The sequence below is a fragment of the Chionomys nivalis genome, chromosome 8, assembly GCF_950005125.1.
Source record: "Chionomys nivalis chromosome 8, mChiNiv1.1, whole genome shotgun sequence".
Taxonomy (NCBI): Eukaryota; Metazoa; Chordata; class Mammalia; order Rodentia; family Cricetidae; genus Chionomys; species Chionomys nivalis.
In genome coordinates this window covers 92422626-92447312 of record NC_080093.1, presented here as the reverse complement: position 1 = coordinate 92447312, position 24687 = coordinate 92422626, and the positions used below count along the sequence as shown (strand labels likewise).

At 41.7% G+C, this 24687-nt stretch overlaps 1 protein-coding gene across 1 annotated transcript in view; it reads right to left on the bottom strand.

Moving 5' to 3' along the window:
- LOC130879420 (tripartite motif-containing protein 30A-like) overlaps positions 1 to 15826 on the bottom strand; it is a 39093-nt gene extending 23267 nt beyond the window's left edge. Inside the window, exons 1-7 of the mRNA XM_057777953.1 lie at positions 15401 to 15826; positions 13426 to 13521; positions 12592 to 12822; positions 2379 to 2401; positions 928 to 1028; positions 624 to 650; positions 92 to 382 (exon numbers count right to left, since the gene is read on the bottom strand). Coding sequence (XP_057633936.1) covers positions 92 to 382; positions 624 to 650; positions 928 to 1028; positions 2379 to 2401; positions 12592 to 12822; positions 13426 to 13521; positions 15401 to 15820 — 1189 coding nt within the window. The 5' untranslated portion in view covers positions 15821 to 15826. The remainder of the gene's footprint in view (positions 1 to 91; positions 383 to 623; positions 651 to 927; positions 1029 to 2378; positions 2402 to 12591; positions 12823 to 13425; positions 13522 to 15400) is intronic.
- Positions 15827 to 24687: the final 8861 nt, after the last annotated feature.

Below are 24687 nucleotides of genomic sequence, written 5' to 3'. Positions count from 1 at the left end.
TCATAGTTCAATACAGGAATAGGTGCATATGGATAACCAAAGTCATATTTGTATTCATAACCAAATGTATATTCAGGCTGATAATTTACATCTTGGTTAACATCAGAATTATATTTTACTCTGAAGCAATTTTCATTCACTGCACTAAGCTGGGGTTTAGCACATCTTCCATCATTTATTCCCAGGAGCCAGGCATCACATCTAGACACGTCTACTTCCCAGTAATATTTCCCTGAGCGCAGAGCTGGAAACCCCAGGACACCTAAATCATAGGACTCAGAAACTTGCAAAGTTCTTCTATAACCACTTCTATGTTGTATTTGTCTTTTGTCCACATTAATGACAATGTTTTTATTGTTGGGTTGACGCAGGGTCACGTGAACTGCAGAAAAATGAGACATAAATTAAGAGTCATATGAGAAACAAGGTACTGCCTTATTTGTGATTTAAGTAGCAGAGGCCTGAGAAAGTGAGGGAGAATTTGGCAGAGCCATTTTTAAAGCCAAAGAGAGGCAGATTGTTGTGCATATTGAGAGCAGTAACATCAAATGTAAGTATTAGTAGAAAAATAAACTCTGAAAGATACCAAGATGAGAGAGGCTGATGGTGTGATTTCTCCTTACCCCAGTGGCGCTGGGCATCCAAGAGCCCTGAAATGATGAAAATGCACAGCATTAAATACAAGTAAGGGAATCAACCAGAACATTAAAGTCAATGTCTTCTGCAGAGTGGGGGAAGATCTGGAAACTGTGATGTAGGACAGGATAAGTGATGATGTCCATTATATATGATGACATCACTGGGATACACTATCTGATCTACTGAGTTTCTCTACCCATGATCAGAGACATCAGTCTCTATCCAGAGAGTGTAGCCCCAGCCACCCCTAGAGTCCCCCAGGTAACCACAGAATGTAGCTGCTCTCACCTTGAAACACTTGCAGCATGCCCTTCAGATCCGGAGCTCGGAAGATCTTTCTCTGTTTACTCGGGACCATTTTGGGCTGTTTCAGTCTTAAGTTCTGACTCCTAAGGACAAAAGATTGACTTCCACATCTCAGACAGTGTGACCTCTCACCACCATGGACTCCCTTATCACTCCCTGTCATTCTAACCATAGACGTCCTGGAGCTCTTCTGAGAATTTTGAGCAGGGAGAGAGTAGACACTAACTCTGCAGAGATGAGACACACTCATGACCCCTCCCGCTTAGTAGCTTGTGATGTTGGGAAAGCCTTAGCTCCTCACTTCTACAGTTAAATAATTTGCTCCTGCACTACCCCCTAACCCAAAACTCTTTAAAACAAACAAACAAACAAACAAACAAACGATGAATTAGTTACTTTAAAACAAACTAAACTAAGGTAACTAAAAAAAGGTAAAGTATGGCCAGACATGGTGCCACATGTCTTTAATCCTTGCACATAGGAGACAGATTCAGGAGGATCTCTGAGTTTGAGGCTAGCCTGGTCTACAGAATGCGTTCCAAGACAGTCAGGGTTACACAGAGTAATCCTGACTCAAAATAAAAAATAAAAAAAGGAGATGTTGGTTTTCAAGTCTGGAGTGCAGAAGTTGCTCCTGGGTACAGAATGTGGGAAAAGCCAAGAATTCAAACCCTGTTATCAATATGGACCCTATTGGCCAGCATCTGATTCTTCTGATTATTCAAGTTCTTTTGGTACAATGACAAAATTTGGCAAAGGTGATAGGAACACCAAATTAATAAGATGAGTCCCACATGTTCAGAATGACCTGATGATGACAGCCTTGTGTTATTTTACATACAAGGGTACAGCTTTTCAAGTTCTTCTAAAGTATGTGGGTCACATGGAACAGGTGTTTTACCCTGGCCAAATATTGTGCCCAGTGACTCAAGTCTGTTTTTGAAAAATCTAAGTTCAACCACAAAAGAACTCAGGAACTCTTCTATTTCCATGAGAAATACACAGATGCACAGGAATTTTTCCCAGTATACAATTCTGTGAACACTGCAGACAAGGAAGACATATCCTATTTAGGATGAATCTGTGAATCAAGTACCTGTGAGCTGCAAACAGAGCCAGACACAAGCACAGAGCACGGACAGAATGATGGAACCACAAGGAGTCTGAAAGCTCCTGTGGCTTCATTTGCGTCTTTCCACTGCTGAGCCTAACTCTGTGACTCCCCTTACCCAAACCCGTCGAAGAGAATCAAATCTGTCCCCAATAGTTACAAAACAGTCAGAGCTGCCTTTCCCCACCTCTTCCTCCTTCTTATTGGAACTTCAGAGTAACAGTCTAAATTTTCCCAAACCCATGAGAGATTTATTCTAGTCAGATACTAAATCATTCTCATCACACAACAGGGCTATTTTTCTATGTCAGTTCACACATACCTTGTTAGGACATGATTCACACCCTAGAGAGAAGGGAGAAAACACAGTCACTAACATGTTCTGCGTGTTCTTGCAAATCCTGGTCACACTCTCACTGGGTGCAGAGACAAAGTCAAAGAGAATCAAATCCTTCTCCCACCATTCTCCATGACAAAATGTAATTATGATGCATGATTCATTATTTGACATACATGTAAACTAAGAGACTATTTTCTTTCCCATACTACAAGGTTTTGGAGAACAAAGATGAATAAGGAGTTGTTTGAAAGCTTACATAGGATTTGCCGTGCATAGAAGCAAACACATAAACACGTGACTCTATCCGTGCTCCATGTCAGCTCTTCATCACCTTGTTTACAACTAACAATATGAGAAGCTGATTCCTAAATTATTTGAGTCACCTAGCCACAATTCAATATACTGGTAACAGAGAAGTCACAAGAACCAGATGTTTAGATTGAGTAGTAAAACCAACTAGCCACATTTCTCCTCTGTTTCTTCCCTTTGTGAAACAGTCTTGGAAGGAAAAGACAGTAATCTAAATCTGTGTATCTCTCAATCTGACAAACTGTTGTAATAATGACAACAAAGAAATGGGAATTTTCCCAGGAATCTCACACTGGGAGAGGGAAAGGAGCTCTAGCCTGAGGGACAGCTGTCCTCCTAACAAGACTTCCAGCAGTCCTAATTACTTATCAGGCCACCTTAAAGTATGAGACTGTAACCTACATAATGATGGGAGAATGTTGGACAGGACCACACCTTGACATGGGCTACTCATATGCCCACATCCTTGGCTCTTTATTTAAACTTTGATCTCACTTAGGGAAACTGAAGATGGACAGAGTCTTTTTTTTTTTTTATCTTGTCCATCTCCCAAAAGGAGCCACATTAGTAAATATTCTTTTCCTGCTTTCCAGTATTAATTTGGCTCTTTTATATGTGTTTATTGAGGTCAGATATCAAGACCTTGTGAGAACCTGACTTCACAAACTCCGTTTTAAAGGGCTTCATCTTATGTCCTATAATGAGCTGGGGGGGGGGCGGGGAGATCTCAGTTCCAGAAATGTGCTGCCATAGCAGAAATTTGAACAGATGCCCTAAAAATGGCCAATTGAGAAGATAGGGAGCAGGGCCATAAGGTTTAATAAGGTCCAGATGTTCTTGGGAGGCATCCTGTCCTTGAAGATACCTTGTCAGTTATTAATGGCTCTTTATTAGGGTTTCTCAACCAAAAACTGACCAATGGTTTCAGAAACAGCCTGACCCTATGCCCTCCTTACCCAATCCCAAGACAACAGGACGTGAACTCCCCAGATTACAATGTTTCCCCTTTAAAAGTTCTACCCTTCCAGGGCTCCCTGCCACACTTTCTGCACCCACCATGCTCTGGTGTTAGAAAGGTGTTGGTCCAAACTTAAGTTTGAATGTTATTAAAAACCTTCATGTAATTTGCGTTGGAAACCCGGCTCTGAATTCATTTAGGAACCAGAAACTTGGGCATAACAGCCTGACCCACCAGATCCAATTTACTATGTTAAGGATGTACCCCGTCAGTCATTTGTTCTAGATTTGACACCTAACAGTATCTGAGTATTGCTGCATGCTTGGGTTCCACTGGATATTGGTATATTTACCAAAATTTACACACTTTGAGAAATGTGATCTGCTTTAACCCAGCAGGTGACAATTGCCAGTAGCTCCTTAGGTGTGGTTGAACTTCCTAAGAAAGTTCACGTTCCACAGTGGAATGTGGTGTCGTTTAGGTTTGCACAGGACTTTGGCTTGGTATCACAACCAATCCCAGTTCATATGTACTGCTGCTAAGCTGTGTCCAGAAGACACTGCTTTCCCAGTAGAGCTTCATCACCTCTGGCTCTCCTATACCCCTTCTGCCCCTTCTTCTGAAATGATCCCTAGCTCTTTAAATTAGAAGTAGAGCATATATATTCCATTTAAAGCTGGACACTCTGTAGTCTCTTCCTCTCTCCACCTTGACCAACTGTGGCTTTCACAATGTAACCCTGCTGGTGTGGAACTCACTATATAGACTAGGCTGTGTTTGATGGTACTTAGCTTCATTGCTTCTGTATTCCACCTGCTGGGATTAAAGTAGTAAGTCAGCACACACGGCTGTAGGTTAGGAAGCTTATACTTTCTTTTCATTATTGTGTGCTTCTCATATTTTTTTCTGTGTGTAAGAAGTTCCCAAGTCCTGGGATCACAGTCAATAGATGCTTGGCTACACATGGCTTTAGTTTATATAACATAAACCAACAAAAGTAGATCCCATAGTAAAAAGAATTCTGGGAGAGAACTAATGCTAATTATAGATAAATTTTTATATTCAAACTTGTTCTCATAAACACATCTACAAGCTCATGTCCACTGAGTCATTAGCATCGTAAACAAAACAAAGTCAACTGGAGAACTAATCAACAAATTAATGGATAAAAATGATATGATAAGCATATATATTAAATTATGAACCATTTAAAGCAAGTATTGCCATTTGTGGTAATGTGGCTGAACTCAGAAAATTTATGTTCTACTAAATTTGCTGGGCACAGAAAAAACAACACTAAGTGATATTATTTCATATGTATCATGTGCAAAACTTGGTTTCGCAAAGTATAGATTATAATTTGGATCATCAGGGGCTGGGACAGAGAAAGGTTTGTAGATTCTTTGGTGAAGAGATACAATTTCAGACTTGGGGAGTTTGGTGGCTGTAGTTAGTACCTATGTGAACTAGCTTGGCTTAGTCAAATATGTATAATTCTATCTAATATAGGTGTTCTAAATAATAATTAAATCAATAAAATGGAGACCAATAAATTAAAAGAGTATGAAGAATTCCTAGCACTAAGCCTGCAGGTAGCAAGCCAGTCCTTTAGTCTGAGAGGTCCCTGGCCAGCAAGGGGCCCTGATCCAGTACCAGAAGATCCATCAGAGAGGTCAGTATGTTTCTGACTGGTGGCAGAAGCCCCGGAAAGGGAGCACAGACATTCCTCAACACCCCAAACTTTCTGGTCATTCTGCAGGGGCTTCTTTCCCCGGCTGCTGCCTCTCTCTTCCTATCCCATTCCAGCTTTTGCCCAGGCACCCCTTCCCTTCTTAGGGGTCATAAGACCCCCCAGCTCACCCTGTTTTGGGGCTGGGATGGGGTGGGGAGTGCAACCGGGCGGGAGTTCCTTTGTTTCACTAAGCCTGCAGCCAGCAAACTAGTCCTTTTGTCTGAGAGGTCCCTGGTGAGCAAGGGGCCCTGATCCTGTACCAGAAGATCCATTGGAGAACATTTGAAGGAAGAGATGGTCAGGTGCCAATGCAAGAATTCCTCCAACAATCTGAAAAACAACATGATAACACCAGAACCCAGCAAACATACAACAGGAAGACTTGAACACCCTAATCCAAAAGAAGTAGAAAAAAATAGATATTATGAAAATGATAGTGCTTAAACATGATGTGAAAAACTCCCTTAAAGAAATGGATGAGAAGAATAACAAAAAGTTTGAAGAAATTAATAAATCTATAAAAGATATCCTAGGAAACCAAGAAAAAACAATCAAACAGATGATGGAAGCAGTTTGAGACTTGAAAACTGAAATGGAGGTAATGAAGAAAACAAAAACCAAGGGCCAGCTTGATATGGAAAATTTAGGTAAATGAACAGAGACTACAGAGACAAGAATACCAACAAAATACAAAAGATAGAAGAAAGAATCTCAGATGCTGAAGACACCATAGAGAAAATAAATGCACTGATCAAAGAAAACAGCAAATCCAACAAATTCTCATCACAAAACATCCAGGAAATCTGGGATACAATAAAAAGACCAAACCTAAGAATAATAGGGGTAGGAGAAGGAGAAGAATTACAGCTCAAAGGCCCAGAAAATATATTCAACAAAATTATAGAAGGAAACTTTCCCAACCTAAAGAAGGATATTCCTATGAAGGGTCAAGAAGCATACAGAACACCGAATAGACTGGATCAAACAAAAAAACATCCCCTCTCCATATAATAATCAAAAGACAAAACATACATACTAAAGAAAGAATATTAAAAGCTGCAAAGGAAAAAGGTCAAGAAATGTATTAAGGTAAACCTATCAGAATTACACCTGACTTCTCTATGGAAACCATGAAAGCCAGAAGGTCCTGGATAGATGTACTGCAGAAACTAAGAGACCATGATGCAAGTCCAGGCTACTATACCCAGTCAAGCTTTCATTCACTATAAATGGAGAAAACAAAATTTTCCAGGATAAAAACAAATTTAAACAATACATAGCCACAAATCCAGCCTTACAGAAAGTAATAGAAGGAAAATCACAAACCATTAATCCCAGCATGCCCACAATAAAGCAGACATTTAGCAACCCTTCACCAGCACAACTCAAAGAAGGGAAACACACAAACTCTACCACCAAAAAAAAATAAAATAAAATAACTGGAGTTAACAACCGCTGGTCATTAATATCACTTAATATTAATGGACTCAATTCACCTATAAAAAGGCACAGGCTAAGAGACTGGATGCAAAAACACGATCCAACATTCTGCTGCTTACAAGAAACACATCTCAACCACAAAGACAGCTATCTACTCAGAGTATAGGGTTGGGAAAAGGTTTTTCAATCAAACAAACCTAAGAAACAAGCGGGTGTGGCTATACTAATTTCTAACAAAATTGACTTCAAACTAAAATCAATCAGAAGAGATGGAGATGGTCTTTTATACTCATAACAGGAACAATTCATCAGGATGAAATCTCAATCCTGAATATCTATGCCCCTAATATAAAAGCACCCACTTATGTAAAAGAAACATTACTAGAACTTAAGTCAGACATCAAACCCCACACACTGATAGTAGGAGAATTCAACATTCCTCTCTCACCAATGGACAGGTCAATCAGATAGAAACCTAACAGAGAAATAGAATTAATGGAGGTAATGAATCAAATGGACTTAACAGACATCTATAGAACATTCCACCCAAATAGGAAAGAATATACCTTCTTCAGCATCTCATGGAACCTTCTCAAAAACTGACCACATATTCGGTAACAAAGCAAACTTCCACAGGTACAAAAAAAATATTAGTAACCACCTGTGTCTTATCAGATCACCACGGAATAAAGTTAGAATTTAAAAATAATTCTAACTCCAGAAAGCCTACAAACTCATGGAAGCTGAACAGTCAACTACTGAACCATCCCTGGGTCAGGGAAGAAATAAAGAAAGAAATTAAATTCTTCCTTGAATTCAATGAAAATAAAAACACAACATACCCAAACTTATGGGACACTATGAAAGTGGTGCTAAGAGGAAAGTTCATAGCTCTACATGCACACATTAAAAAAACGGAGAAAGCTAACATAAGAGACCTAACAGCACAGCTGAAAGCTCTAGAAAAAAAGAAGCAGACTCACCCAGGAGAAGTATAAGACTGGAAATAATCAAACTGAGGGCTGAAATCAACAAAATAGAAACACAGAAAACAATCCAAGGAATCAATGAAACAAAGAGCTGGTTCTTTGAGAAAGTAAACAAGATTGAGAAACCTTTATCCAAACTAATGAAAAGGCAGAGAGAGAACATGCAAATTAACAAGATCAGAAATGAAAAATGGGACATAACAACAGACACTGAGGAAATTCAGAGAACCATTAGGTCTTACTACAAAAGCTTATATGCCACAAAGTTGGAAAATGTAAAGAAATGGACTTGTTTTCAGATAAGTACCATTTACCAAAATTAAATCAAGACCAGGTGAATAATTTAAATAGACCTATAAGTCGTGAGGAAATAAAAGCTGTCATAAAAATCCTCCCAACCAAAAAAAGCCCAAGACCTGATGGTTTTAATGCAGAATTTTATCAGAACTTCCAAGAAGAGCTGATACCTATACTCCTTAATGTGTTTCACATAATAGAAACAGAAGAGTCATTGCCAAACTCTTTTTATGAACCTACAGTCACCCTGATTTCAAAACCACACAAAGACCCAAACAAGAAAGAGAATTGCAGACCAATCTCACTCATGAACATCGACGCAAAAATTCTCAATAAAATTCTGGCAAACAAAATCCAAGAACACATTTAAAAAATTATCCATTATGATCAAGTAGGCTTTATCCCAGAGGTGCAGGGCTGGTTCAACAAATGAAAATCTATCAATGTAATCCATCATATGAATAAACTGAAAGAAAAAAAAACCATATGATCATTTCATTAGATGTGGAAAAAGCATTTGACAAAATTCAACACCCCTTTATGATAAAGGTTTTGGAGAGGTTAGGGATACAAGGGTCATACCTAAATATAATAAAAGCAATATATAGCAAGCCAACAGCTAATATCAAATTAAATGGAGAGAAACTCAAAGCCATTCCACTAAAATCAGGAACAAGACAAGGCTGTCTACTCTCACCATATCTCTTCAATATAGTGCTTGATGTTCTAGCAATAGCAATAAGACAACATAAGGAGATCAAGGGAATTCGTATCAGAAAGGAAAAAGTCAAACATTTGTTATTTGCAGATGATATGATAGTGTACATTTGTGACCGCAAAAACTCTACCAAAGAACTCCTACAGCTGATAAATACCTTCAGTGGTGTGGCAGGTTACAAGTTCAACTCAAAAAAATCAGTGCCCTTCTATACACAAAAAATAGAGAAGCAGAGAGGGAATTAAGAGAAATTTCACCTTTTACGACAGCCACAAATAGCAAAAAGTATCTTGGGGTCACTCTAACCAAGGAAGTGAAAGATCTATTTGACAAGAACTTTAAGGCATTGAGGAAAGAAATTTAAGAGGACACCAGAAAATGGAGGATCTCCCATGCTCTTGGATGAGTAGGATCAACATAGTAAAAATGGCAATTCTACCAAAGGCAATCTATAAATTCAACACAATCCCCATTAAAATCCCAAAAAAATTCTTCACAGACCTTAAGAGAACAATAATCAACTTTATAGGGAATAACCTAAACAATAGCCTAAACAATCTTATACAATAAAGGAACTTTTGGAGGCATTACCATCCCTGACTTCAAACTCTATTACAGAGCTACAGTAATAAAAACAGCTTGGTATTGGCATAAAAACAGAGAAGTCAACCAATGGAATCAGATAGAAGACCTGGATTATAACCCACAAACCTATGAACACCTGATTTTCGACAAAGAGCTAAAAGTATACAATGGATAAAAGAAAGCATCATCAACAAATGGTGCTGGCATAACTGAATGTCAACCTGTAGAAGAATGAAAATAGATCAATATCTATCACCATGCACAAAACTCAAGTCCAAATGGATTAAAGACCTCAATATCATTCTGAATACACCTAACCTGATAGAAGACAAAGTTGGAAGTAGTCTACAACACATGGGCACAGGAGACCACTTCCTACGGATAACCCCAGTAGCCCAGACAATAAAGGCAACATTGAATAAATGGGACCTCCTAAAACTGAGAAGCTTCTGTAAAGCAATGGACACTGTCATTAAGACAAAAGGCAACCTACTGATTAGGAGAAGATCTTGACCAACCCTGCAACAGACAAAGGTTTGATCTCCAAAATATATAAAGAACTCAAGAAACTAGAGTTTAAAATGCTAATTAACCCAATTAAAAAATGGGGCACTGAACTGAACAGAGAATTCTCAACAGAAGAAGTTCAAATGGCCAAAAGACACTTAAGGTCATGCTCAACCTCCTTAGCAATCAGGGAAATGCAAATCAAAACAACTTTGAGATACCATCTTACACCTGTCAGAATGGCTAACATCAAAAACACCAATGATAGCCTTTACTGGAGAGGATGTGGAGTAAGGGGAACATTCATCCATTACTGGTGGGAATGCAAACTTGTGCAACCAGTTTGGAAATCAGTGTGGCAGTTTCTCAGGAAATTCGGGATCAACCTACCCCAGGATCCAGCAATACCACTCTTGGGAATATATCCAAGAGATTCCCTATCATACTACAAAAGTATTTGTCCAACTATATTCATAGCAACATTATTTGTAATAGTCAGAACCTGGAAACAAACTAGATGCCCCTTAATGGAATAATGGATGAAGAAAGTGTGGAATATATACATATTAGAGTACTACTCAGCGGTAAAAAACAATGACATCTTGAATTTTGCATGCAAATGGATGGAAATAGAAAACACCATCCTGAGTGGGGTAACACAGACCCAAAAAGATGAAAATGTATGTACTCACTCATAAGTGGATTCTAGCCATAAATAAAGGACATTGAGCCTCTAATTTGTGATCCTAGAGAAGTTAAAGAAGAAGGTGAACTCAAAGAAAAACATTCAGTTATCCTCCTGGATATTGGAAGTAGACAAGATTGCCAGGCAAAAATTGGGAGCTTGGGGTTTGGGGTGGCATGGGGGTAAGGGTAGATGAAGAGAGAAAAGTGAGAAGGGGAGGACAGGGAGAGCTTGGGGGAATGGGAGGGTTTGGACGGAGGAAGAGTGGATATGGGAGCAGGGAAGTATATATCTTAATTAAGGGCGCCATTTTAGGGGTGGCAAGAGACTTGACTCTATAGGGGTTCCCAGGTATCCAAGGAGATATCCCCAGCTTGTTTCTTGGGCAGCTGAGGAGAAGGAGCCTGAACTGGCCCTATCCTATAGCCACACTGATGAATATCTTGCATATCACCATAGAACCTTCATCTGGCGATGGATGGAGATAGAGACAGAGACCCACATTGGAGCACTGGACTAAGCTCCCAGGGTCCAAATGAGGAGCAGAAGGAGGGAGAACATGAGCAAGAAAGTCAGGACCGCAAGGGGTGCACCCACCCACTGAAATGGTGGGCTGATCTAATGGGAGCTCACCGAGGCCAGCTGGCCTGGGACTGATGGAGCATGTGATCAAACCCGACTCTCTCAATGTGGCTGACAATGAGGGCTGACTGAGAAGCCAAGGACAATGGCACTGGGTTTTGATTCTACTGCATGTACTGGCTTTGTGGGAACCTAGTCTGTTTGGATGCTCACCTTCCTAGAACTAGATGGAGGGGGGTGGATCTTGGACTTCCCACAGGGCAGGGAACCCTAACTGCACTTTGGACTGGATAAGTAGGGATAGGGAGAGTGGGTGGAGGGGAGAAAGTGGAAATTTTTAATTAAATAAAAAAAGAATTCTAAAGAAAAAAAAAGAATTCCTAGAACTACCAAGGTCTATAAGATTGATAATTCAGATGAAAGAACCAAATTCCCACAGAGATATTCATCACAAACAATATGGCTTTGGTTTAAATTATTTAAAAATATGAGGGAGATAAAATACATTTCAAACTTTATACCTGTAAGCATAGTTATTTAAAAATATGATGGAGATAAAATACATTACAAACTTTATACCTGTAAGCATAAAGAAGACACCTTTTATCCCAGCAACACAAAGACAGAGGAGAGAAACCTCTCTGAGATCATGGACAATTTACAGTGTTAATCCTAAAATTCGCCAGAAAAAATAGTTCCACCATTTTGGTGAATTTAAGCAAGCTTTTATTAAAAATATTAAATACTGACCAAGACGAAATATGGCCAGAACCATCACCTGGAAGACTTTCCAGGTGTGTGTATGGAGACACTTGTTGGCAGAGCTTATAAAGGGCAAAACTTACAGGCCACCATACTTGCCCATAAGGCTTTGTTGTTATTTTCTAAGAACTGCCACTCCAGAATCCCAGAAGGTTACTTGGTCCATGGGCAGGTGGGGATTATAGGTTAATTTTGGTTCTAACGACAGCCACCCCCACTTAGCCCCACCCTCCTCTCCCAGGAATCAGAGGGAATATGGGTGAAAGTCCCAATCATCTGTGGGAGTCACAAGGCCTACTAAATTTAAGTATAGGTGAAGTGACTAGCTTGAAGGTTGGATAGGCTTCCCCCATGCTCAGCATTATAACAGGGGCATAACTACCCATGATGCAACAGATCTTCTCCTCAAGGTTCAGCTTTTGTACTGTACTTGATAAACTAAAACATGCAACTTCCTCTTGTCATCCATGCTTGCAATGATTCCCCAGCCTTTGAAACTGGTTCAGGAAAGAGTTCAGGGAGGGTCCAGAGAGCCCTACTGTCCTCCCCAGGGAGATCACAGCAGCACAGAGGGAAAGAAATGGCTTCCAGGTGTCCTGACTCTCAGATGCTAGACCTCCTGCAGTCTTACCTGCAGCATCTCTATGGCTGAGCACTCCAACCGCTGCTCCAGATCTGAGATGAGGTCTCTCACTGAATCCCTCTGCTTCACCAGCTCATTTTGAGACACTGCCAGGCTGTTCATAGTATCTTCCTTCTCTTGCACCAGCTTCTCCACCTCATTCTTCTCCTTGGAGTCCAGGAACACCCGCAGTCCTTTAAACTCCTTCTGAACATTTTCTACATCCCTCTGTATTTGGTTCTTCAAAGATAAGAAAATGGAGATGAATTTAGACTGTCCTAATGGGACTGAGAGACAGAAATCCACTGTTCTGATGGGGAGTTCTCACAGGAACTGAGCTTGGGAAGGGAAGGCAGTCTTAGGAAGGCATCTGTCTCCTATCAGTGTCTGTTCATGACATTCCAAAACAAAGATCTTAGGTCACCTTTACCAAGGCCACCGGAGCCAAGGTGGGTACCTGCGTGTGTCTCAGTTTTCACACAGCTACTTGCAATACTCCTCATTCTACCCCTGAGAATCCCTGAGAGAAGCTAACCCCAAGAATAGAACTGTAACAGTTCCCACGCATCTTCCCAACGGTCACAATTCCAGAAAACACCACGGGATCGAGTCCCAGGACTCAGTGCCATTTTCACTAGACCCCCGCCATGGTGTCAGGTCCTCACACAGCCAGGTTCAGCTGTGATGCACTCTCTGTGCAGCCCTAGCTCCAAGGGAACAGGCAGAGAGGATTAGGCCTCTTGTCCCTATCAGCCTCCAGGGAATGAAGAGCCAGGGAGCTTCTTGTCCAGGTCCCTCCCAGGCATCAAGCTAACTCCCTTAGGAGGTAGGGTCCCCACTTGCCTCACAAAAAACTCTTTCCTTTTGAAGGTCATCTTCCCACTGATCGCATCTTTTCTTATTAGCCATCTGCATCTCCAGGGCAGCCTGGAGCATCCCCTGTGGGAGAGGAATTGTAGCAGGGTCAAGCTGTGTGCTTAGTAGGACAGCTGCTCCTAGCCAAAGGCCAAGAAACACTTCTGGAAAGACAGGAAGTCTAAGACTGTTCTCGTTTTAATATCTTGTGCCATGATTTGTGCACATAAAGTATGTAAATTAAGTGTCCAGCTCACTCCATTCTTGCATTTATACACACACAAGTCCCATACAGAGATACAGATATCTCTCTTAGTCAATCATCCCACCAAGTCTAAACCTTTATTTTGTTTCTGGCATTAGAGAACTGGAATAATTGTATTAAGTTTCCTGATCTTTCATAGAAACATATACAAACATCACATGAATTTCTTTTTTTGAATTGGTTCCTCCTATGTAGCCTGGCTGGTCTGGATTTCCTGTGTAGACCAGTATACCCTCAAACTCAGAGAGCCCCCTGCCTCAGCCCCCAGAGTTCTGGGACCAGTCATGCCCCTCCACACTGTCCACATACACATCCTTTTGACTTTTATTTCATGTGCATTGGTGTTTGCCTGTATATCTGTGTGAAGGTGGAGGATCCTCTGGATCTGTTACAAACAGATGTCCATGCTGGGAATTGAACTCAGGTCCTCTGAAAATACAGCCAGTGCCCTTAATTGCTGAGTCGTCTCTCTGGGTCTTCGTTTCTTTTCTTTTTAAATTCTTTTTTATTTTTGTAGTTTAGATTATTTTCTCTCACTGAAAATAGATTTTTTTCAGACAACATATTATGATTACAGATTCCCCTGCCCCTACTCCTCCCAGTTCCTCTCCATTTCCCCTCCCATTCAGATCTACACCATTTCTGTCTCTTGTTACAAAACAAACAGGCATCTAAGAAATAATATCAGAATAAAAGAAAATACAATGAAAGAAGTCAAAAATCAAGTACACTGGAATGCGGCAAAACAAAAAAACCAGAAAAAGAGTGAAATAAACAGCACAAGAAATGCATATAGATGCAGAGACACACAGGTTTCCAACAAATGGGAATCCCATAAAAACCCTAAGTCTTAATATAAATGCAAATTGCAAGTAAAGTAGGAAAAAAAGCCCTGACTTAACATTATGAGAGAAAGAACCTCCAAATATGGATTCCAGTTATTCTGTGTTGGTCATCTATCTACTGCTGGACACAGGACCTATCCTTACAAGTGACTGGTTTATTTCTCCAGTGAGACTCCCTTGGAGAAGAGTAAGTTTTCACTTACAAGTAGCTATCAATTGGAGATTGCTTCCGGGTTAGGGATGGGTCATGTGCCCACTTCTTCCAGCTCTAGAATCCCATCTGATGCAGAGCCTTGCAGGCTCTGTGCATGCTGCAACAGTCTCCATGAGTTTACATGTGTGCTCACAAACAACCAGCAGAAAACAAAGTCCCAACACAGAACTTGCCTCCGTGCATCTCACTAGGGAATTCTTTCCCAGATGTTTCAACTGCCACACACACATTCTCTTTACTGCTGCACGTCATTCATTTACTAGCCCCATGATTGGTAGTCACGGGACTCAATTTTAGGTAGTATGAATGAATGTAACATAAACAATGTAAGAAGATAATTATGAAATAAATTAGTAGCTGTTCTGTTCTTGGCCTTTTTTTTTTTCATCATCAACTCAACTTTTGAGAAAGTTCCAAAACATTTTTTTTCCATCTTAATATTTGTACTCCAGGTTGATTCTTATTGATTAAGTGGAATAAACCATCATGTCCTTTTAGGACTCTAAAGGTAGGAAAGGATGGAATGACGTAACAACCCCAGAGTCTATGACGTCCAGGTAATTGACCTGTCACACCAAGTAGAGATTTCCCATCTGTTATTGTCTCCTGCTCCATGTCGCACACCCTCCCACTTCCTACCTTGTACTTACTGGCCACCTCTTCAATGAGAGCTGTTTGGTGCCCACGGTGCTCCTGAGATCTCTCACAAAGCCAGCAGATGGCCACCATGTCCTTCTCACAGAAGAGCTGGAGTTTCTCTCCATGTTGTGCACAGACATTCACCTTCTGCTTCTCCCCTGAGCTGAACTTGAGCCCTGTTAGCCTCTCCACTATGTTGGCCACATGCCAATTAGGCCTCAGATTCCCAAACAGGTAAGTAACTTGGCACATAGGGCAGATGCCCTCCCCTTCTTTGATTTTGCTGGACTCATAGTTCAGAGTGATGCAGGCTCGGCAGAAGCTGTGACCACAATCTGCACTCACAGGCTCCACCATGAGGTCCAGACAGATAGGACAGGTCACCTCCTCCTTGACCATCCCCAGGACTGATGAGGCCATTGTTGATGTGATGCTGAGTCTGTCTCTCCGTACTCCTGACACTTCTGCTCAGGTACCTGAGTGACTGGGATGATAAGGGGGACAAGTGAGAAAGGGAAAATCAGCACTGAACCGTGAAGAGATCAATGAATGCCCTCGATGATAAAGGAAAAGAACAAAGGAGAGAGATTCAGAAAGAAGTTCAGAGACTTGGCAAAGGAGCATGTTGTCATCCTTTCCAGTCCTCTGCTATATTTCATCCCAAATGACTAATTTCAGATGCAGGTTTGTTATTTCCTTTTACTGAAGAGCAGGAAAAACGTGTTTCCTTCCAACGACTTTGTATAACCTACATCTGTCCTTCCCTTTCTTTCCCAGGACAAAATCACATCTTCAGTGTTAGAAGCATCAAACTACTCAGGTCTCCCCTGTTGTACTTCCTCCTTCATCAGCACCAGTCAGTGTGAGCCTCTGACCCTCTCCTTACCAGTCCCTTGCCAGAGACCCTCGTGCTGACGTGGAGTGTACACAGTCCATCTCCTGATGCACATAGGCAATAATTTCTCTTATTGCCATTTAATAAATGACGTGTGTTTTTGCACACATAGTTAAGCTAAGCTCTGCACTTTATGTTTACAGATTGCTGTTATGAGGCTCATTTTGTCTTCAGTACACTGAAAGGGGATGAAAACCATCCCTTTGGAGTCTTCTTTCAGAGGTCTCTGTAGTGATGATAGCCAGGACAGTATTGATAGCCAGAAAATCAGATGTGTGGAATTATGTCTCCAAGCACTAGCACTTCTGAAGAATCTTCTGTCTATAAATGCTGAGATTTTGACTCCAGAAATTTGTGAGGACATTGATGGGAAACTCCAGGTATGTATTTCAGTAAGATGCTAGCAAACTGAGCTTAAAACCATATAAAAATTATACTTCAAGTCAACAGATTTCGATCTACAATATGTATTATTAGTTCAACAGGCAAAGCCAACAAATAACCCACCCTTCATCAACAAATGAACGATAAGGAACTCTTCCCATCCTGTGCATGAAAGTATTTGTTAGCACACACCATTGCTTCAGGAATAAAAATCCTAAAAATGCTTGTGTATATACATAAATTTTCTTAAAGTCATACATGAAAAGCTCCCTGCTAATCGCATAAAAATTTAGGGCAATGGAACAACTTTTCTTTAAAATCATGTATAAAATAAGAAAGCTTATTGCTACCACATCTGTTCAACACAGCTGGGGATGTACCACCCATACAAGAAGACTGAAACAAACAAACAAACAGATAAGTCATAAAAGGCATATAAAAGGAATTGCTTTACAGGTAAAAATCATATCAGTAAAGAAGCAAGATGTAATATCCAGTATAGAAATGTCACAAATAGTGAGGAGCCCAAAAGGAGATTAAGAAGCTGGGCCTGGTGGTACAGGCCTCTCAACCCAGTTTTTTGTGAGGCTGATGACAGGGAATGGCAAGTTCAAGGTAATTGTGACTTTATAGGAAAACAGTGTTACATTTGAAACATAAGGAACGGGATAGAGGAGGGCTAAGTGGATAAAAGCACTCCCTGACTCCATTCCCACACCCCATATGGCTGCTCACAAGAGCCTGGAACTCCATTTCCATTGGATTTGACACCCTCATCTGGCCTTTGAGGGCACTGCATCCTTATGGTGCCAAGATATACATGCAGGCAATCACCCTTACCCATAAAATAAAAATAAAAGCCAATAAATTTAATAAAGGAAAGAATAAGATCAGTTATATTCATGATAGTATCAAATTAAAAAATGAATGAATGATTAGGAAAATTAATTATTGCAAGGTAAAATATCTGCACATGAAAATTATAAGAATATTCAAAGAAACAAAGTTGTTACAATTACATGTTGTAATATTGAGTTGGGAGTGTCACCCCAGTGCCTGGCCTAGGAGTTGCATTGTCTGGACTATAACTCCCAGCCTGCTAAGCACTGACCCCTGGGTGGGGGGGAGAGTCAGGACCACTCTCACAGGGTATTTAGGAAGCTGCATAGAGAAGGAACTCTTGGTTTGGGGTTTTGCGTGTGCTCTCCCTCTGCCTACCATCCCCGTCCCCCGCCATGCTCCCAGCCACCTGAGAGTGCTACATTTATTAAATGTGGGCATTTTTAATTCGGTCTAATCTGGTTTGATTTGAGTTCTTTGTCAGCACAGAGGCCCGTCTTTAGATTTTTCCTAATAGATGGAGATCCTCCACTGAAAGGTCTGTCCCTGCCCCCAAGGCCCAGGGCTCAGGGTCTGTCCCCGCTCTCCAGGCCCAGGGCCCAGGGTCGCACGGTGAAAACCACCTTCCACCAGGCAAGACTGGCTTCACTCTGTGAGTTCCCCTTTTTACTTAGGCTAGTAGGGTTCCTGGGGTGACCCATTTGCTTTTCAGGCTTTTGCTGAAGTCACAGGCCCATGCCAAAAGCCTGACCCATGTGATGGAAACCAGGGACTTTCACTGAGGTGAATATTGCTTGGCCAGGGATGTCTGCCATTCAATTTTCACAGCCCTGTTTTCAGCTCAAGGATTGTCCTGGCAGATGCACTGTGACAGACTTGAGCTCCACGATTAGGCATAGACTTTTAAAATGGATTTCTAAAACACCCTTAGATGGCAGTTTACAAAAACCCTTTTAAAGTGAGGCTATCTAAAGCTCTATAACCCGCGGTTTCTAGACGCTCACTCCTGCCCCTCCCCCTTCTGCCTCTCTTCTGCTGATTCACAGCCTGCAACTTGTCCTGTCTCTCATTTCTGCCTCTCCACAGCTCTTGGGGGCTCTGGCACCGTTCCTGGAGGCGCGGGGATCTAAACCCGACTCCCTTTCCATGGGCCTTTGGAATGGCGCTCCCCCATCCGCTGCTTCCTATGCCTCCCTGGCTTCTGCTGCCTACCATGGGATCACACTGGGCCCCTCCCCCTCTAGCTGTTTGCTGTTGGTTTCACTCTGGGACTCTCTACAGTGGATCTATTTTTTCCCCTGTCCTTCCACTTTAAAACTGTATGAATGTTTCATCCTTATGTTTCTGTTCCCTCTTTCAGCGTCTGCTAGCCTGATCCTTAATGGGATCACCTCTGTGCTTTTCTGGCTTTTGCTGCCTGCCTATGCCAAAATTTTGGGTTGGTCAGCTTACAAAGTACATTATTTGTCTCTGTGTTAAAATAATGTGGCCACATTATGTCTGTGTAACTTTATAGATGTTTCTGTGCACATGTGTGCTCATTTTAAGATTCTTTGACTTATTAAAATATTCCTTTTAACCTTCTTACATTTACTAGCATTAATAAACTGTAATTAATTGGATAAAATACACACCCAAATTTAGCTTATATGCCCAATTTAAATAACAGGTACCTAGTTCTTGGATTCCTTTACAGATCTGAGAGTATGGCACTTATTAAAAGAGTTTCTCACACAGACATGCAGAAGATGCATGGTTATAGAAGGACCTTCTGTGTTCAAGCTTGCCCTTGGCCTTTGGCAAAGCCACTCACACAGCAAAAAGTGGCCTTTCCCCTCTTCAGCTTCCTGGATGCTTCACCTGGGGAATTGATCTCCTCTTCCTGCCAAGAGAGGTAGACTAAATCCCCCCCCCCCCCCACTGCAACCAGCACAGGAAAAATCTTTGGGCCTCTTGTACTCAGCAGCTAATGGAAAACATTGCTTCTAAGACAGGTGTTCTCCATTGACTAAGGAGAGGATTTGGGATTACCTGCATAGCTTAAAAGCTGTCTCATTTTTGCTCATTTATCCCCCTCAGATCTGTCTAATGGCATTTGATAATTTAAGGTACTGTTAACTTATTACTTCACCCATGACATTTAATGAAGTTTCCTGCTAAAATACAGACCGGTATGCCTCTTTAACAGGCTTCATAGTCTAGGATTAATAGGTTTCACGTGTATCTTCAGAGGTTCAGAGTTCCCAATTTCCTTTGTTTTCTAAAATGTTCATACCTTTTAACCTAAAGCAATAGCCTTTTGCTATGACACCAAGATGTAAATCTGTTCCAGTTCTATTATAGACAATACACAGGTTCCTGAAAAAGTTCTACTGCTGTATCAAAAATCAGGTCTAGTGATGTAGGAGGGTCTTCTATCTATCTGTTGTTTCATTGGTTAATTAATAAAGAAAACTGCTTGGCCTGATAGGTCAAAACATAGGTAGGCAGGGAAGACAGAACAGAATTGTATGAGGAAGAAAGCAGAGAAAGGCAGACGCCATGCTTTGCCCCTACCCAAGACAGATGGAGGTTAGATTCATGCTGGTAGGCCATAGTCAAGTAGCGATATACATTATTAGAAATGGGTTAATCAAGATGTGAGAGTTAGCCAGTAAGAGGCTAGAGCTAATGGGTCAGGCAGTGTTTAAATGAATACAATTTGTGTCTTGTTATTTCGGGTGTAATGCTAGCCATGTGGGAGCCAGGCAGGATGAAAAGCAGGCCTGCTCACCTCTTCACTATAGTCTAGTGAAAAACAAACAGTCTCCAGAGCCTACACAAACCCCAACCAGTTTCAAGCATATTTTATAAGTCACTCCTGCTGCCTGCGCTAAGACCAACCCATAAAGTGCTCCCAGACAATGCCAACACCTGCACCAGCTCCTGGGACTTCACCATTTGTACCATGTCTTCTGGATCAAGGACACCTGCCAACTAAAATCTGGTTTTAACTGCTATTGTGTCCCATTGATAGCTAGCCCTATTTCATAGGGCCAATAATAACAATATTTTTTTTATCCTAGCTACCTGCCTTCTCATCTCCCTCAAAAAGCAGCTGCCTGAGGACTCCAGGATGACAGCAAATCAGATGCTGTTCTAGCTACTCCTCTCATGGAGCATGAGCATGCCAACTCTCAGCTCTCCCCTCTCTCATGTTCGCCCCATGCCTACAGGAAGTAGTCAGACATGAGCCAATGTCCCTTTATCTGAAGAGAGCCTAAAATATTGGTCATAAATATCACCTCAGCTCCTTGTCACACCCCTATATCCAAAGAGTCTGGAATGTAATATTAAGTTGGGAGTATCACCCCAGCACCTGGCCTGGGAGTTATGTTGGTCTGGACTCCAACTCCCAGCCCAACAAGTGCTGACCCCTCAACTGCCCAGAGAAAGAACATGTGGTTTTGGGTTTTGTGTGTGTTCCCCTCCCACCCAAGAGTGCTACATTTATTAAACGTGGGCATTTTTAATTTGGTCTAATCTGGTTTGAGTTCTTTGCACCAGCGGAGAGGCCCGTCTTAAGATTTTTCCTAACACATGTAAGAACACCTGTATTCATGGATTTGAATACTATTAAAATGTCAGTACTAGGGGCTAGCCAGACGGTTCATGGGTTTAGAGAACTGGTTGCTCTTCCAGAAGACTTTGTTTCTGTTCTCAGCACCCGCAAGGTGATTCACCACTGTCTATAATTCCAATTCCAGCATAACTGACACCCTCTTCTAGTAACTGTGGGCACCAAGCATTGAAGTGGTGTACAGACCTATATCCAGGTCACCCATAAGCATAAAACTGCATTAAAACAACATAAATAAATGCATTAATAAAGTGCCCACAACTCCTAGGGCTCAGTGGTTAAGAGTGCTTATCATGCTTTTAGTGTCTTAGTTAGTATGACTGTCACTGTGAGGAAACACCATGACCAAAGCAACTCGGGGAGGAAAGTGTCCCATGTCATCGTTCATCATGGAAGGAATTCAGGACAGGAACTTAAGCAGAGCATGAACCAGAGGCTGGAGCTGATGCAGAAGCCATAGGGAGGTGTTGAAAACTGATTTGCTTCTCATCGCCTGCTCAGTCTGCTTTCTTATGGAACCCAGGACCACCACCTACAACAAGATGGGCCTTCTCCCATCAATTGCTAATTAAGAAAATCTTCACAGACTTGAGTACTTTCTGATTTTATGGAGGAATTTTCTCAGTTAGGGTCCTTCCTGTCTGATGGCTATGCTTTGTGTCAAGACGACAGAAAACAAAGCTGGACACATGATATGAGGCACACGTGTCATACAGCGAATGCACAGCTGACAGATTCATAGACAACCCACAAGTGTACAACGCATGGGGAACCCGATTTGCAAAGCTTCGGGAATACTTGTCCTTTGGACAGACACTGTCGATTCTGCAGAAATCTTGTGAAATCATGACATTTCTCCCTTCCATAATGGGATTTACCCCAGAATATCCCAGGAGAGTATAAATCACTCTTTAAACCCGACTTTTTGTGTCCTGGCAACTGTATGCCTTTTCCCACACTATGGGGCCCTGGGGTGAAAACATTCACTCAGCCAAACTTTTGTTCTAATGGTCAGATCTACATAAAGCTAGACAGGACTTACAAGAAAGGAGCCCTGAGCAGGAGGCACTGAGCAGAGAGACAATGTCTGCTCTTACTGATAAACAGGTCTGGGTAGCCCTTAATACTCTTAACAGCAGACTCAGGAAGGTGTAATCTCCTGGACTTTGCTCTTACTTTAAGAAGTTATTAATATTATGTACTTAAGTTCACCTTTCATTTCACACTAAGGTCTTAATCTAGGAAATTAACTGTTTGTACCTTTATTCCTAATACAGGAAAAAAGCTTGGGTTGCTAAATAGCCACAGAGAAAGAAATTCCTTCTCACCTGGGTGCCAGCAGATACAGCAACCTGATGCTTAGTCCAGGAGGCCAACCTGCATCCTAATCCTCCTGATATTTGCTCTGGTGGGAAGCTTCACAGTCATGCCCCTTCTGAGACACAGGGCACCTACCTCGTCAGTCTTTTATCCATCTTGTTAGTCCTAAGAAATGCATACTTGACATCATTGATATTTACCATAAAATTATTAACTGTCTCTGTGGCTATAGAAACTTTGGAGGATGGGCAGAACAGTGAGGAACATCGAAAGGGGAACATCAAGAGAGCATTGAAGAGAGCATAGGAAGAATAAATGGGACATGGTAAAGAGACTTATCTGAGCTAATTTATTTCATTTACCCTTAGACCGTCTTTGGTTTTCACCTGCCATAGTGATCCTTCTGAATCCTGAGAGGTTTAGTGGGGCTTAATCCCAACAAAAACCTGATAGACACTGAGGATCTAAGTTCAGGTCCTGCCACCAGTAAGGCAGTTCACAACTCTCTGTAACTCCATCTTCAGCAGACACACAAATATACAGTTCATAACAAATTTAATCTTTTTTAAAAAGCTATACTAAGGAATAATAGCTAGGTTTGTTCAATTCAAACAACAAGAGAGAACTTGTTTCTTTTGAGTTCAGAGTAAAACTGTTTCTTTAAGAATGATGAAACTTTGCTGCATGGTGGTGGTGCATGCCTTTAATCCCAGCACTAGGGAGGCAGAGACAGGTGGATCTCTGAGTTCGAGGCCAGTCTGGTTTACAGAGCGAGTGCCAGGACAACTAGGACTATTACACAGAGAAATTCTGTCTCACAAAAAAAAAAAAAAAAAGAAAAGAAAAAAGATGAAATGTCAAAGTATTGATTGTTAGAAAACTAAGAACCACTCACATTCATAAACCAGGTGCTTGCCCAGCAGCCTTCAGAGACTCATCGCCAGTGAACGCACCAGGGCCAGGGAACGTGCCATCGCCAGTGAATGCGCCATCGCCAGTGAACGTGCCATCGCCAGTGAAAGCGCCATCGCCAGTTGCCAAATGCGACACATTTCTCTTGTTGCCACCAGTCACATGCCCTTTACAAAGCCCTCTCCTTCCTTGCTTGCTGTCCTCTTTTCCATCTCAGAGGCAGCCATTTGCACCCCAAACCCAATAAATCTCTTGCACAAGGTCCCTTGGGTGGTGTGACGCTTTGCAGCATCGCAGCACTCTGATCAGCACAAAAACCCTAACAATGATGTCACAGGAGAAACGCTCCTTTTTCAAATAGGCTGGGCAAATAATTGTCCCAGGGCTTCCTTTACTAAGTAATATTATCTGGGACTACTTAATGTGCACTCCTTAGATTTCGGCAAATTTAAAAATTGGAAGACCCAAATAAGTGCAGTGCCGTATCTCATAGCATATGACAGTGGAGAGGGTTGATGCCGAAGGTCAGAAGAGAGGGGCTCCACAGCTGATGAAGAGCAGGAGAGAGCAAAGGGAAAGAGGATGGGCTCATGACAGTCCTCCAAGTCAACCTGGACACAGGAGACCTGGCCCGTGTCCTCTGGTGTCTACATTAGCTTGGGTGCAGCTGGGATTACCTGCTCCCTGTCCTTTCGCGGCTCTCAAACGCTTCCTATCAGCAGACATCTTTCAGTCTTTATAGCATTAAAATAAGTCAGGAGCTTGTGCTGTTCCTTGAAAGATAGAAAAAACCTGGGTCTGCAGTGTTCACCTGTAACCCCAGTGCCTGAGGAGGGTGACACAGGGCAGTTACATGAGGTTAGCCTGGGCTGTATAAACGTACCATGTCCTAAAAAAACAGAAAAGCTGAGACTTCCAGAAAGTGTGCCCTCCCAGTGTTCTCACACACTTTCTTTTTTTTTTAAATATTTATTTATTTATTATGTGTACTGCATTCCTTCCATGTGTGCCCGCAAGCCAGAAGGGGGCACCAGGTCTCATTACAGATGGCTGTGAGCCACCATGTGGTTGCTGGGAATCGAACTCAGGACCTCTGGAAGAGCAGTCAGTGCTCTTAACCACTGGGCCATCTCTCCAGCCCTCTCACACACTTTCTTACTCTGTCTCCTTCCTTGGAGTTGAATCCTGGGCCTAGAGCAAACTTAAAAGTTGCAGCCCAGCCCACTAAGTGCAGCCTAATAAGCTGCATCTTCTCGATGTTTTCCCTTTTTTCTGCAGACATGAACTCATTAGGTTCCCTGCAGATCTTAGACTTTG